General features: G+C 45.0%; 1 protein-coding gene across 2 annotated transcripts in view; it reads right to left on the minus strand.

The window, feature by feature from the left end:
* Positions 1–16230, minus strand: part of LOC109890431 (tyrosine-protein phosphatase non-receptor type 4) — a 39237-nt gene that overhangs the window by 4737 nt on the left and 18270 nt on the right. Inside the window, exons 3-25 of one of the 2 annotated variants that reach the window (XM_031824462.1) lie at positions 15534–15641; positions 14761–14803; positions 14586–14664; positions 14404–14448; positions 14241–14293; positions 12890–13010; positions 12441–12528; positions 12146–12234; positions 11218–11281; positions 10086–10258; positions 8855–8923; positions 8472–8618; positions 8097–8255; positions 6270–6420; positions 6018–6158; positions 5728–5887; positions 4664–4866; positions 1836–1926; positions 1624–1688; positions 1182–1328; positions 878–1006; positions 552–700; positions 89–224 (exon numbers count right to left, since the gene is read on the minus strand). In XM_031824462.1, coding sequence (XP_031680322.1) covers positions 89–224; positions 552–700; positions 878–1006; positions 1182–1328; positions 1624–1688; positions 1836–1926; positions 4664–4866; positions 5728–5887; positions 6018–6158; positions 6270–6420; positions 8097–8255; positions 8472–8618; positions 8855–8923; positions 10086–10258; positions 11218–11281; positions 12146–12234; positions 12441–12528; positions 12890–13010; positions 14241–14293; positions 14404–14448; positions 14586–14664; positions 14761–14803; positions 15534–15641 — 2610 coding nt within the window. Of the gene's footprint in view, positions 1–88; positions 225–551; positions 701–877; positions 1007–1181; positions 1329–1623; positions 1689–1835; positions 1927–4663; positions 4867–5727; positions 5888–6017; positions 6159–6269; positions 6421–8096; positions 8259–8471; positions 8619–8854; positions 8924–10085; positions 10259–11217; positions 11282–12145; positions 12235–12440; positions 12529–12889; positions 13011–14240; positions 14294–14403; positions 14449–14585; positions 14665–14760; positions 14804–15533; positions 15642–16230 lie in introns of both variants that reach the window. The other variant, XM_031824461.1, reaches the window with a different exon arrangement.

Below are 16230 nucleotides of genomic sequence, written 5' to 3' on the forward strand. Positions count from 1 at the left end.
GCTTTGTTGCTAAACAACCAACCCGTATTGAGGATAGAGCCTCTGCTCTTCTCTTAGTCTCATTTCTATGCATCACAGATCAGATTACCGGAGTCTGGATCATCATGGCCCTCTGGTCTCTCATTGTCCTCACGATATCCAACGGATACACGGGCTGATTGCACTCAATCAAACACATGGCTGTTTCCATGGTGATGAGCACCCCCGTCCGACCAATCCCGGCGCTGCACAGAGACACAGAGGACGAGGTGAGTGAGATGAGGCTGAAGATGGCAGCAATGACAGAAGAGGATTCAAATCCTCGTTCCCGCCACTTACACTACAATCAATCCCTGTTGCTACAACAACGTGCAAAGTGTCTTAACGTCTGATTCGAAGAAAAAGCCAAGTTGTGAGGCAGATGTACAAAGGCTTATATTTTTCAAAGATGTTGTGTAAAATTCCTTAGACCTACTTCAAAGCTGTACCAACAGCGAGATGGCTTACAGATGTTAGTTGAGGGGATAAGAGCTTACTCGTTAGTTTATGCAGTATTTGTGTAAGAACCTTACCTGCAGTGTACTATGACCGGCTCCTCCTTGCCCTCCCTCTTTCTGTGGATCAGACTGACAAAGTCCAGGAAGTCAGTGTAGTCGTCTGGTACACCGTGGTCAGGCCAGGCCACGTACTGGATCTGAGTCAGCGACCTGCTCTCCTCACTCTGAATAAAATCCATCAAATGTATTTGGATGTTTTTATACTTTTTTTTCATACAGTTTTCGCTAAGTGCAAGAAGTAATCTCGGTTAACCCAGAAATAAAATCTCAAGTCATTTTGGTCAGATGCTCGATGTTTACGTAGTCTGTCCACGAGAGATGATACAAGAAATGGTCCTTACCTCCAGGTGTGTGAGAGTTATCTCTCTGACCAGGAATGCTGATTGCTCTTCTTCTGTCACACAGGACACCTGGAAGTCCCCATGGGTAGCAATGGCACCAGGGTTCGGCCAATACTGATGACACTTCACCTTGGAACGAAACAAAAGGATCACTGGAGATAAGAGGAGGAATATTTTGTCTATTTTCTTTGTGGGGATTGGAAACGTCTTCAATTTTCACCACAAGAAATTCCAAAACAAGACCACAAGCATTGGGAAGGGGCTGAAATGGAGAGAGCGAACCCTGGTTGGGGATGTGACATACCCGTCCTCTCTCCACCTGCGTGGTGAGCATGACCACCATGTTGGAGCCCTGTTCCCAAGTCATCCTCCAGAAGTCAGAACAGGTGGCGGGCAGCGGGCCCTGGCACGCGATGTAGCGGTTTACAGCACTGGCCGCTGGGATCACCATCTATGGGCCAGGAGAATGGCATGGGTTGGCAAATATACACATACGTACAGCTGCATATTGGCAAATGTATATATGTAAGCATAATCCATGTTTCAGTCTACGTACACACACTTTAAGAAGTGTTGAGTATCTATCAAGAAAAGTCTCATCTCTTTCCAGGGGTTGTTTTTGTCTCTGTGATATTCATTACCTAGTCGAAGGAAGGTGTCCGGTCTTGGTAATAAAATCAAAGATTGTGGCGTATGCATCAAAGAGTGTTGAGTATCAAGAAAAGAAGAAGGGAGAAGGCCCTCACATTGATGTAATTTGCATTGATATAGTCCCCGTCCTTGCCCTTCAGAATAACCCTGGTGGCGTCATCTGTGAGACGGCAGATACAGGAAGAGAGAGAGGATGAGAGAAGAAAGCGGTGGCAGTTGAGACAGAGGGCATTTACTTACGTCACTGTATGAGGAAGTACAGCATATGTGACAGAAGAGGTCAGTTCTGAGGGTTCAGTATACTCACACGGTGAAATGTCTCGATATCGATTTTTGGAAATGTTCTGCGGTAATTTGGCACATGACATTGTCAATCCAGGCCTTTTCCGGTAGAGTTGCTGAGAAACATCACAACAACAAAAAACAATGGTTAACATTTGTCCCAAGTTAACTGAAGTTCAGACCGGGCCGTGACATGAGCTTGGTTTCTAGGTTACACCTAAACCACAATTCTCACTGATAACCTATCAGTGGAACACAAACAGGAAACATTTGAGGCAGTGTGGAGCAATAACAGGAAGCAATAGACATTCAATATTTCCTTTCATCTCTCTATTTCACTCTCGCCCGTCTCTCTTTCTGGTAAATGACTTACATGCTATGTGATCGGTCTTAGCCATGTGCAATGTGAACTGGTGGAAGCGATGAATAACCAACTGCATTTGATAACATCAAAGTGGACTGGGAGCAGTTCAGAGACACAGGGGCAACAGAGGCAATGCTAGTTACTTGGCCCATGTGAACAACAAGCATATAGTTATTGCAGATACAATGTAGTTATTGCACACGAGCACTTCACAGAGTAGGCGTTCCCCAATGGAATTATGCAAATAGTTATACAAATCTTTTGATCAAACCGTGCCTGTATGGACCCAGTACTCGCAGGTTGGAATTGAATTGTAATATCATTTGGTGGCGTCTTATATTGGTCCTATTTCATGTGTTTTCTTGCATAACCCAACTCCCTCTGAGACACCTCTCGGAGAGTGAGGTTACGACCAGGGTCAGCCATTGTCAACGGTTAAGTGCCTTGCTCATTGGCACATCGACAGATTTTTCACTTTGTCGCTCTAACCACTAGGCTACCTGCAACCCTCATCAATTAAATCTCTTATTGGGATGACTCATGTATTGGAGGCAGCTCTGCAGGGAAGTCACCAGCTGGCATAGGGACAAAGTCATAAAATCTGATTTTAAACCTAACTCTTTAATAACCACACACACACAAATTGTTTTTATTAACCACAAAAAAATCTTAATAATACCACACTGCTAACCTTATGCCTAACCCTAACCTTACATTAAGACCAAAAAATAATTTTTTGTTTTCATACATTTGTACAATATAGCCAATTTTGACTGTAACTGGCCCATCTACCAGAAATCACTCAGCTCTGCCTCCAGGACAAGATTCATTCCAATAAACGTCAACCTTCCAAGAACTCAGGCCCTCCAGCTAAACATACAGTGGGGCAAAAAAGTATTTAGTCAGCCACCAATTGTGCAAGTTCTCCCACTTAAAAGATGAGAGAGGCCTGTAATTTTCATCATAGGTACACTTCAACTATGACAGACAAAATGAGAAAACAAAATCCAGAAAATCACATTTTAGGATTTTTAATGAATTTATTTGCAAATAATGGTGGAAAATAAGTATTTGGTCACCTACAAACAAGCAAGATTTCTGGCTCTCACAGACCTGTAAGTGGCTCCTCTGTCCTCCACTCGTTACCTGTATTAATGGCACCTGTTTGAACTTGTTATCAGTATAAAAGACACCTGTCCACAACCTCAAACAGTCACACTCCAAACTCCACAATGGCCAAGACCAAAGAGCTGTCAAAGGACACCAGAAAGAAAATTGTAGACCTGCACCAGGCTGGTCTGCAATAGGTAAGCAGCTTGGTTTGAAGAAATCAACTGTGGGAGCAATTATTAGGAAATGGAAGACATACAAGACCACTGATAATCTCCCTCGATCTGGGGCTCCACGCAAGATCTCACCCCGTAGGGTCAAAATGATCACAAGAACGGTGAGCAAAAATCCCAGAACCACACGGGGGGACCTAGTGAATGACCTGCAGAGAGCTGGGACCAAAGTAACAAAGCCTACCATCAGTAACACACTATGTGGACTCAAATCCTGCAGTGCCAGACGTGTCCCCCTGCTTAAGCCAGTACATGTCCAGGCCTGTCGGAAGTTTGCTAGAGAGCATTTGGATGATCCAGAAGAAGATTGGGAGAATGTCATATGGTCAGATGAAACCAAAATAGAACTTTCTGGTAAAAACTCAACTCGTCGTGTTTGGAGGACAAAGAATGCTGAGTTGCATCCAAAGAACACCATACCTACTGTGAAGCATGGGGGTGGAAACGTCATGCTTTGGGGCTGTTTTTCTGCAAAGGGACCAGGACGACTGATCCGTGTAAAGGAAAGAATGAATGGGGCCATGTATCGTGAGATTTTGAGTGAAAACGTCCTTCCATCAGCGAGGGCATTGAAGATGAAACGTGGCTGGGTCTTTCAGATTGACAATGATCCCAAACACACCGCCCGGGCAACGAAGGAGTGGCTTCGTAAGAAGCATTTCAAGGTCCTGGAGTGGCCTAGCCAGTCTCCAGATCTCAACCCCATAGAAAATCTTTGGAGGGAGTTGAAAGTCTGTGATGCCCAGCAACAGCCCCAAAACATCACTGCTCTAGAGGAGATCTGCATGGAGGAATGGGCCAAAATACCAGCAACAGTGTGTGAAAACCTTGTGAAGACTTACAGAAAACGTTTGACCTCTGTCATTGCCAACAAAGGGTATACAACAAAGTATTGAGATAAACTTTTGTTATTGACCAAATACTTATTTTCCACCATAATTTGCAAATAAATTCATTAAAAATCCTACAATGTGATTTTCTGGATTTTTTTTCTCCTCATTTTGTCTGTCATAGTTGAAGTGTACCTATGATGAAAATTACAGGCCTCTCTCATCTTCTTAAGTGGGAGAACTTGCACAATTGGTGGCTGACTAAATACTTTTTTGCCCCACTGTAAACTATATTTTGTAGTATATGTGGACTAACATCAAACTGTTGCTGTACGGCCCCAGTGCTCAAGCCTTCTTTCAGCTGTAGTATGGAGTCTCTCCAGCAGGATGGGTGGTGGTCTGGCTGGTCCTGGGGCTGGTCCTGGGGCGGGTCCTGGGGCGCCCTCTCTGGGGAGTACTGGTAGTTAGACTCTGTATCTCCATCCTCCAGCTTCTCCTCCTCCACCAGGTCATACATGGCTGGAGGAACGACAGGAAGGATGACAGCGTGATTGAACATTGCACATCCAATGCCGGTGACAGGAAGTCAGAAAAAACGAAGCAACAACAACAGCAAAACAAAGAAAAGGGAACGGCAGAAAGGCAGGAGCCACATTAAAAACGTCCATCCCAAATGAATACACTGTCAGACTGATGGTTTGACTTAGAAGCTGAGATCCGCATTAGGCTCAGTGCCACTGGCTGCCTCAGGCACACTTGTTATTGTTTTGGTTTTGAAAAGGAGAAGAAACGTAATAAAAAATATATATATCGTAGTACATACTCCTATCGCGCGTGTAACGATGTCCGAGGGAATAAAACAGTGTTTGTCATTTGAAGTAATGTCTTTGTTGTTGTAATATCCCAAACGGACGTGGCAGTTTCACCGCAAAGGACTCCAAATTTAATCAAACCAATGCCCATAGTATAGTGGATGTGTATTGACCCGATATAGGATAGGCAAGCTATGGTCCCTTACTCCCTCTTGTTTCAGGGACCGGCAAGCTATTTGGTATTTTATTAGGATCCCCATTAGCTGTTGCAAAAGCAGCAGCTACTCTTCCAGGGGTCCACTATGGTCCCTCACTCCCTCTTATCTCGGGGACAGGCAAGCTATGGTTTTACAAACCCTGCTGTAAAAAAATTGAATAATTAAGCAAGCCATTTAGCAGAAGATTTTATCCAAAGTGACTTTTTATGTATGGGTGGTCCCGGGAATCAAACCCACTACCCTGGCATTGCCATGCTCTACCAACTGAGCTACAGCGGACCGCAAAAGATCATAAATGAACGTAAAGGACCACAAGGCCTGTTAAGAGGCCTGCTCTGTTCTCTCCTCACCGTTGGGTCTGACCAGCAGGTTCAGCTCTCCTGAGTCGCTCTCCTCACAGCTGGCCTTGATGAACATGACCACCTGGTCGTGGGTGTGCTCTGAGATGTCCTGACCGTTGATCAGCACCACCTGGTCTCCCTCGTTCAGCCGGGGAACACACAGGTCAGCCTGGGGAGGGCATTAAAACAGAATAGAAGAGAACAGTGTTGTATTTTTTTCATGATTCATTACCTGTGAAGGTCATTTGAGAAGTTCAGGGGTTTGACAGTGACGGTGGCCCAGGTAGTAGGACACGTACCGCTGTTCCCGGGGCCACTCGGGACACGATCACAGGCATCTTCTGGTCCAGCCCACCCTTCACATTGAATCCAAATCGTCCTTGTTCGTCGGGGCACATTTTAATAAACACCAGATTGTCATGAGGAAGCACTCCATTGGGCTGTGAGAGGGAGAAGAAGAAACATAGAGGACAAAACAACGTTTAAGTAAAACGAAATCACAGTGTGTGTGCGTGAGTGTGCGCCTGTGTGCACGTAGGTCTCTTTCCTACCATAGTCTTGTCTTCTGACAGAGGCGTGTCATATAGCTCATTGATGTGGTTGTCCAACTCCTGCTGAGAGTGGGATTGGCTGGACAGAGGCCTCCTGGTCTGCTTAGGGGGCAGAGCGGGCGGCAGGCCATCGATGGTCGAGTCTGGTGACCTGGACACAGGCAAATCCAAATGAGTCCTTGCGGCAAAATACGAATACAGTATATATCCAAACATCAACCCCGGTGCTGGCTTTATTGAGAACAAGTCAATAAATACAGAAATGAAGCGTGTTATTGCGTGTTCTTTCCCCTTTCTGAGGGTTATATATGAACCTGGAAACACACTCAGACTCAACATTAACTACACAGTGGAAGCTGTGATGTTCCAGAGCTTAACCTCTCAATGGAATATGTTCCTTTCACGTGACTCCATTTCTCAGAAGGCAATGATCATCTTCTGTGTCCACTGAATCATTACAGGGCTCAGTCAGAGCAGAGGGCTTTCTCAGTTCATAGGAACTCTACCCCCCTGTCTCCTATCATTGCTCAGTGCTATAGCCTCAACCTGTGGACTAGAGCAGCTTACGAGTCCCTTGGGAGAGGCGCTGTGTGTCCTACCAGCATATTACCCTCAGCTCGATGTGTTCATGTACTGTTCATGTACTTCCCCCAGTCAGAGAACATCCATGTTGTTTAGCCTGCTGTTTGCCTCAGAGCAGCCCTGAGCAGACCCTGGTGGAGGTTAACTGGCTGGGGCAGCGCTCACCAAAACAAACAGCGTTGAGCCCTATGGACCCCTCAAAAAGGAGTTTACACGGAGATACACAGAGGGACTACAGAGAGCGATGAGGTCAAAAACAATATGCACAGTTAGACTGAAGAAGTGCCTATCCATAGAAAGAGGGAAAGAGAGAGAGAGAGGTGAGAGAGAGAGAGAGAGAGAGAGAAGAAAAAAACTATCCAAGTCGAAACAAACGCACCAAACCACTTCAAAGAATTCTGTTCTTTCTCAAATTCACATGCATAGAATACTGTCTGTGTCACCATCCTTCACTTTACAAGAGTGAAAGAGAAACAGGGTAATGGCACATTTCCTTGATGTTATGAGAAGATTTGCAATGGTTCAGCCCACACTATCTGTGTTAGTAACATAACAAGCATTCACCATTGTGATGAGCCTGCAGCCCCGAACTACCTGCTGCAGCTCCTTGGCTTCGGCCAGCCTGCCGAGCTCCAACCTCATTATGGACGCTTAAATGACAGCCATGAAAGAGGCCTATTTTGTAGTCTTCAGGCAAGCAGAGCTTGGTGCTACAGCCCCGGGGTATTTACATAATAAAAACAAACGGTTTGTAAAGACATCGGAATTAGAGGGCGGTGTGTGTGTGTGTGTGTGTGTGTGTGTGTGTGTGTGTGTGTGTGTGTGTGTGTGTGTGTGTGTGTGTGTGTGTGTGTGTGTGTGTGTGTGTGTGTGTGTGTGTGTGTGTGTGTGTGTGTGTGTGTGTGTGTGTGTGTGCGTGCGTGCGTGCTTCAACCCAATCAAGTCTCGATGAAAGAGATGCTCATGGCCCGGTCTTTTGGTTTGAAAATTCAAAAAGGCACTCTGAAGGCACATCTGAGCTATCTTTGTTGCAGGTGCATGACATCGGCCTTGAGGATCGATATGTAAAGCTTATTAAAGAGCAGTGATACTATCAAGAGCAGTGATACTATCAAGAGCAGTGATACTATCAAGAGCAGTGATACTATCAAGAGCAGTGTGCAGGATTCTTCTTTTTTTCTGTTCTTTTGGTTTGAAATGACTCAGGGCTGTGCGTCCGTGGGCGTGTGTGGCAGACCGACTTACGGGGTAGAATCTAGGCTGATGGAGTTGGCCTGGGTTGAGGAGGCTGACTTGTGATTGGTAAAGGTTTGGCAGGGCGAGGCATGGTCGTGGTAGTTCACATGGTCCAGCAGGTGTCCCACGGAGGACGGCCGCAGGCGCTCTTGTGCAAACTCGGAGTTCCTGCTGAGACAAAAGGAGGAGGGAGATGTAAGGTACCCGAGTGTACTGTCATCCAAGGTTATTTAGAGTTACTTGACATCGCTCCTCCTCAACTGTAGATTAGCCCAATTTCCTTCCCCCTCCGTCTCCCCGAAGTGTGCACTTGTTCAGTCCCGCTCATGGATTTGAAACTAAGGAATGTACTGTTTGCTTACACTACGGGTTAGGGCTACTCACTGGTTGGGGGTGCCTGGTGGGGAGCGTGTGGGCAGGCTCTGGGTCTCCAGGCGGTCGTCAGACAGAGAGGCTCTGGAGTTCCGGCTGACTGACTCCCAGTCCATCCCTCCATCCATCAGCCGCCGCACCAAGGGCTTACTGGGAGACCTGATTGGTAGATGATATGGAGGTCATTGTCATTGTTAGATTGGATTGCAGCAAGTAAAACGTTCACCAGATTTCAATTTAGCAGGATGAAAACGGTTTACAACTCACTAGACTTTTGCTCATTATTCAGTGCAAGATTCCTCCATCCCTGTCTCTTCGTGTTCTCACATTTCTGATTCTCTTAGTTATCAGTAAGCACCAGTGTCACTTCATTTGGGCTTCAGAAAGTGTCTTACCTGGCGAACACCCTGTCCTTGATGCCCTTCTCCTTGCCGTACTGGACAGATTGCACCTCTGTCCTACCACTGCATATAACACAGAAACATGATATTTTTAACATTTAACGGAAAACAGTCATGCACCAACCTCTGCCCCTCACACTGTCATATCCTGGAGGAAGAGGGGACCAAACCAGTGTTGCACCTCTTACCATTTAGACATTTTAATGTGTTGTGAGCCAGCAGGAAGTATTAATATTGACACACCCCAGTGTGTGAAACCACAGCTCTTTTCACTCTGTCACACTATTAGTCAGTCACTCACACGGCATGACAAGGCCTTGGCAAAGCTGAGAGGACTGGTGCTTTGAGTCTCTACTGGCAGTTGTAGGCGGCACAGTAAACATATTCCTGTGTTATGCAAACCAGCCCACACGATTTCTGTGATACGCGGCACAATGGGTCAAATGGCACCGTCGTGATTGGTACAAAAATGTAAATATGCTTCAGCAAAATGATGATGGTGTTATCCTGAGGGCAACACAAATTAGGAAGGACTGGATCTGAACGGAGTGAGTCAGGAGAAATTGAAAGGATTAGGTCATGTGTAGCCTACACTCTTAGAAGAAAAGTTGCTATCTAGAATCAAAAAGGGTTCTTCGGCTGTCCCCATAGGATAACCCTTTGAAGAACCCCTTTTGGTTCCAGGTAGAACATTTTGGGGTTTCATGTAGAACCCTTTCCCCAGAGGGTTCTACATGGAACCAAAAAGCGTTCTACCTGGAACCAAAAAGGGTTCTACCTGGAACCAAAAAGGGTTCTCCTATGGGGACAACCGCAGAACCCTTTTTTCTAAGAGATACTGTTTTCTCTGGTGAGGTTTAGACACCTTTAGACTGCAGCTATATACAGTTACACACTATCATTGACAAGACTCATGTAAACATTGACAAACAAACATAATCTTAGCGGGAAAAGCTGGCTGAAACGGCATCATTAGCCAATTCTGCCTGCTGGGATCCCAACTTGATCACTGACTCTCATTCAAAACACTTTTTAATATGCAACCTCAGCTCCAAGGACCAAATCTGCTAAAGGCTAACGTCAACAGAGACTATGCACTTCAAAATGGCACCATATTCCCTACATAGTACACTCCGTTTGACCAGGGCCTGGTCTAAAGTAGCGCAATATATAAGGAATAGGGTGCCATTTGGGATACAGTCAAACATTCCCCAGGCCCACTCACCAGTAGCGGTACTTGGAGCCCAGTTGGAAGACATGTGCAAAGAAGTTCTTCTGTGGTGGTAAGGGTCGGTCCAGTCTGAAGAAGGTGTGGTGCTCTACACAGTCCTTCCATAGGTTCTTACAGGCTCGGTAGTTCACCATGTTAAAGGCTAACAGCGCCTCACGGCTCTCATTCTGGAGAGAGAGGGAGGGAGGGAGGGAGGGAGACAAAGAGAGGGAAAGAGAGAGAGAGGGAGAGAGCGAGGTTAGTGGTGGGCTCAGCACACTTAGGCGTACAGTACAGCATGAAGCATGGTACAGTAGGTGTGTGTGATTATCACACAAGATCAACATGATCACTAGTCACTTTAATAATGCCACTAAGAATGTTTACATATCTTGCATTGCTCATCTCATATGTATATACTGTATACTCTATCCTACACTATCTATTCTTTACTCTCTATTACATCTTAGCCGTTCTGTCACTGCTCATCCATATATTTTATACTTATATATTCTCATCCCATTCCGTTACTAGATTGTGTGTATTAGCTTTTGTTGTGGAATTTGTTAGATATTAGGTTTTGTTGTGGAATTGTTAGATATTAGCTGTTAGATACTGCTGCACTGTCGGATCGAGAAGCATTTCGCTACACTCGCAATAACATCTGCTAACCATGTGTATATGACCAATAACATTTGATTGGATTATCACACTTGATCAACTGATGTCACACAGATCTAGCTAAAAGAACACAGATACAGGGGAAGAAATCACCCTTCGACTTGCATAGCTGGCCATGAGATGGCATCTTCTAGGCCAGACACTATGGTGTGCTCTGTAGTACTTCTCTACTCGGATACATGAATTATAAGCGCATCAATTCATCTAGATATCATGTACTGTACAATTGATTTTAAAGGTCTCCTTGGCTTGCATTTTTCAACCAGGTGTTTTTGTGTGTCTTCCACTACTAGACACCCTAGTTGGGATCAAATGATTTTAGATTTAGTTTCATATGACCAGCCTAGTACACACACAACGTGCATTGTGTATATTTTGTATTATGTATTATTCATAATGACGAGAGAGAATTTGAGCTCGCACAATAGTAGGGATGCAATCCCAGTTGAAACCAGGACATACTTACCAATTCTCTTCTGAGCTGAATAAAAAACTGTCGACATTTAAACGAGATCTTTACAATCTGTAGCCTGAAAGAAAGAAAAATAAGCTTTTGTCACCCACGGGATGGAATCTCTCCCTTTATTTCCTACACAACAGCGAACTTATCCAGCATTCTGAAGCCACTGGATAAGCCTAGAGAATACATACTCCTCGTGTTATCATCCATAAGAATCCCCTCCCCTTTAAGAATCCCCTTTAATCAGAAACAAATCATGCTCAGTGTTCTATGGTTCCATTGTGCCTGCAGGCCTATATCCCTGGTTCCTTAAAGCATGACTCAGAGAGAGAGAGTCTAAATGTAGACCGCACTGTGTCCCAACCTGACACAGTTACGCTATTACTCATTTCTACAGAAGTCTCTTTTCATGAAGATAAACTCTCACTGTGCTGTACCCATCAAAGGGAGTAGGGCAAGATCAGACAGCGGGGAGAGGGCTCATGTTGTCACTTTACAGTAGAGCTAGAGTAAGTTATGGCTGAATCTGGGCCATGAAAAGAAGTAGAGCATCGTAAATGCCGCTTTCATGCTATGTTTGCTAATACTGTTTGTTACTTAAGCAATAAGGCCTGAAGAGGTGTGGTATATGGCAAATATACAATGTTCTTAGTCACGATGCAACGTGGAGTGCCTGAAAACAGCCCTTAGCTGTGGTATGTTGGCCATATACCACAAACCCCCGAGGTGCCTTATTGCTATTATAAACTGGTTACCAAAGTAATTAGAACCCGTGGTATACGGTCTGATACACCGCAGTTGTCAGCCAATCAGCATTCAGGGCTCGAACCACCCAGTTTATAATACTTTTTAGAATCTGTGTGTCCCATCCAATGGCTGCCATATATAGAGAATGTGGCTGAATGTGGAAATATACTCAATTGATTTGACTCACCATGGAAAGCAGTTGATTCGTACCCTGTTCTTATAGATGACAATCCCAGTTGACATCACTCCGATTAAAATCTCAGTGTTGCTTTGATCCTGTAACGGAGGAGGGGAAAAAGGGCAGGGAGGATTGTAAGGTGTCCAGACTTCCTGTGGATGGGTTCTACTTAACAGAAACCCTATATATTTGGGCAATGGAGGAGGGTGCTAACCGCCACACTGTCTAATGAAACCACGTTGAAGAAGGTTGATTGGGGAGCATAGTATGCATGCATCACTCCATTTCACAACTGAACACTTACCCTTGCATAGTGCAATTCGACTCCATAGAGCTCTAGCGTCCGTGCTGTGTTTAGATAATTGAACTCTGACTGGGCAGGAGGCAGTCCCCTGAAAGGAAAAAGAGTGAGAGTGAGAGATAGGGAGAGAGAACGACTTTAGTTGGCTCCACAGGCCATTCAGGGAGTAGGCCAAGCTACCATCTACGTGAGAGGCTAAACAATGACAGCCCTTGTTCTGACCTAGGCAGTCTGAGCCGCCTCAACCTCAGCTGCAGTGAATGAGCAGAGTCCATCCCTGTTTAATCTACAAGTTATTTGATATTTTCTGTGCATTTCCCGTTTTACACCAATGTATCCCCACACACACACACACACACACACACACACACACACACACACACACACACACACACACACACACACACACACACACACACACACACAATATCAGTTGAGAGATTGCTTCTTACTTGTGTTGCTGATGCTGTTTGGCAATCTCTTTCTCAAAGTCATGTGGTGCGTTGGGGATGAAAGAGTATCCGGAGAGGTAGCCGGGCAAGTTCTCGTTCTGACTGTAGTCCCCTAGCTCAGCTGCAATACAACACAAAGCACACAGTGTGTGAGTGTGTAAGTGTGCGTGTGTGTGTGTGACACAAAGCACAATGAAGCCTTTACTCCTCTCCTTCTCTCCCTCCTGCACAGCTCCCATTCATTCACTCATTTTCTGGTCAACCTTCTCCTTTGTGTGCAAACGGAAAGAAGCAGAACTTTTGCAGCTTGAGAGGAGCCGAACACTTGACTTTTTTTTTGTCAATGTTTAGAAAAGAGAGACAGAGAGACGAGTCGTCCTGCTGAGTGTCTCAGTGTTTCCATACTGTATAAACAGTCTGCCTTCTTCCCAAATGGCACCCTATTCCCTCTATAGTGCAATACTTTTGACCAGGGCTCATAGGGTTCTGGTCAAAAATAGTGCACTATATATGGAACAGGGTGCCATTTGAAAAGGGAGCAGACATGAGGAAGTTGGGGGTTAAGTGACTCTATTTCCGAAGCACTTTAAGAAAAGTATGTAGCACAATAATGTGAATCAATTAATAAAGAGCCTTGCTCTTTCATTTGAACAGAAACTACATCAGTATGTGAAAACAGTGGGGAAAATGAACAGTAATAGCCCAGTATACACTAACTAACCTGGTCAGAATTGTGACTGACAGACAGACTGGCACTTGTGAAATGTCCTCCATTCTTTTGTTGTTATTACAGTAAGTGCGGTGAGACCACCATGGCCACTTTCCATTTCCTCTTGTGACCTCTATACCTCCCACATAGCGTGATACGTTTACTACAACCCCACGAGAGTCAGCCAGCCAGCCAGCCAGTCAGTCAGCCAGCAAGCCGGTCAGTCAGCCAGCCTACTAAGCTAACAACCAATGAGCAGTGTTCTTCTGCCCTGCAGCCAGCCTGGTTGTGGTGATTGTGCTGTTACTCCTCCCCTCTCAGCAGCGTATTGGGGTCAATGTGTAAACAAAGACCCGCAGCAGCCAGGCCACATGAAAGCAGCATCATTACAAGACAAGTACAGTATGAAGTAGTATTTGCGGTCTGGGGTTTCCAAGCTACTGTAATAGCCTGACCCCCCCCCATACTCTCAATGCTTGAAATCCCATGGTGGATATTAGGTGGGAGATAGGGAAAATACACTACGGAACATATTCTATCATTAGTACAGTTAGTTACAAGGTGTCAGGCAGAATGTATGCGACCATAAGTCAGTCGTACAGTTGTAGTTGAATAGCTGAGAGGAATAATTGAAGTACTTACACTGAACGGCGTATGAAGCAAGAAGAGCGGCTGTGATGTACGGACACGGCAGCCTGCGAGCCGAGGATTCAGTTATTACTCAAATTCACTACATGAAGATTATTCAAATGTTTGAATAAACCAACCAGATACAGAGCCGTGCGTTTATAAAATCCACACTCACCTTCCACTAAGTATGTCCTGTTTAATCTGCAAAACGTACTGGTACCTAAAGGGGACCCAAAACAGCAAGGTGAAAACAGAGCTTTTAAGTCCACTTTAATCAAACTGTATGGAGAATAGCATAGAGGAAGGCCTATAGTGTACTGCTTATTTCTGTCACAATGCCACCCATTAAGCACTTACCTTGTATACTCCTCCTGGAGTTTATTGGGGTCGGTTACAAAGAATTTAACCCTAAAATTCAAACGGTGTGAAGACCCCCCTGAAGCAAAACAAACAACCAGATTAATGGAACTAAAACGAGCGATAAATAGAATATTGAAAATACTAGAGAATATTCCAAATGTATCAAACATACTTTTCAATTGCTTTCTAATCGGTTTGGTTGGATCCAGCCACCTCTGTCAAATATGGATAGAGACAACCGTAGACACGGTATGGGACAAGAGGGAAAATAGGCCATAAAAAAAAATGAAGATACATTTTTATTCAAAACATTAGAGCAAGTTCAGAATAGAAATCAAACTGTCCTGCGAGATAGCATCATCAAAAATATACATACGTATCTAAGTCTGAATTTCAGCCGTCACAAATGAACATTTGCATTGTTATTTTGTGAACTTTCAATAAACACAATCTGTAGCCTCTAAACACTATTCAGGCCGCTGTTTCAACTCTATCGTTTGCCGATCATGACCCATAACCTTCTTAGTATCTCAAACTGTTTGCTGCAGAAACGCCACAGTTTGCTGACGGGGCTGGAGAGAGCCCATTCATGAGATGCTGCTATGCTGCCAGTCAGAGTGTTTGAGGGGATCGGCCAGAGCAGGGCTCGGCGTACATCCGCTAATCCTGATCACATAATAATAAGTCATTTCGGAAGCCAGTTGATTTGGAGATCAGTGATTCTGCGCCGTCCAACTGCAATGTAGTCCAACTGCAATGTAGTCCGACTGCAATGTAGTCCGACTGCAATGTAGTCCGACTGCAATGTAGTCCGACGTGCACAATCTCAGGTGGCCTCACCTGATCTGTTGCGACAGCCTGTTGAAATAAACGAGACAATCGAGCAGCTCGCTAATTACCTAGCGTACGCGAGATTTGGTTCTGGGCTCTGAGAAGAGGCCTCACCTGACTGTCTGAGGAGTCGTCGGCCAGCTGTAGGCCGAAGTAGTCGCTCTCCGTCAGCTCCAGGTGCTTGAACACTACATCCAGCAGGACCTGTCCTTGATCGTGCTTCTGCAGGGCGAGAAACCAGACAAGACCTTCACAATCCTGTAGTACAGATATATGACCATCTCATAATACAGACAACTGAATCAACGTAGGACTGAGAAGTGTGTTGGCCATAAAGTGATTGACACCTCCAATAAAGAGTAGCGCAAAAATACTTAATTGATAGAGGGCTGTTGCAAAACTATCACACAACTATGTGTAATGCTTACCCTACTGGGTTTCTAACTGGAGGTTGGACAACTATGTGTAATGCTTACCCTACTGGGTTTCTAACTGGAGGTTGGACAACTATGTGTAATGCTTACCCTACTGGGTTTCTAACTGAAGTGTCAGGGCAATGTGCAACCACAGGCATCCGGAACACAGAACCAGACCATGTATTATTTACAGAGAGCTGGGAGAAGGAAGGAACACAAACTATACTACACACAGTGACTTTGCCTGATTTGATTGGCCCATGTCACATAGGCTACTAGTAGTAGGAAGACCATTGGTCCGAACATGGAGCCTTGAGGAACACCATACTTCTCAATCTCAACTGAGGCTCCGCAATCACAGTCTACCTTGTAATGTCAACCAGGCAGGAAAGCAG

The sequence above is a fragment of the Oncorhynchus kisutch genome, linkage group LG5 (assembly GCF_002021735.2).
Source record: "Oncorhynchus kisutch isolate 150728-3 linkage group LG5, Okis_V2, whole genome shotgun sequence".
In the NCBI taxonomy this organism is placed as follows: domain Eukaryota; kingdom Metazoa; phylum Chordata; class Actinopteri; order Salmoniformes; family Salmonidae; genus Oncorhynchus; species Oncorhynchus kisutch.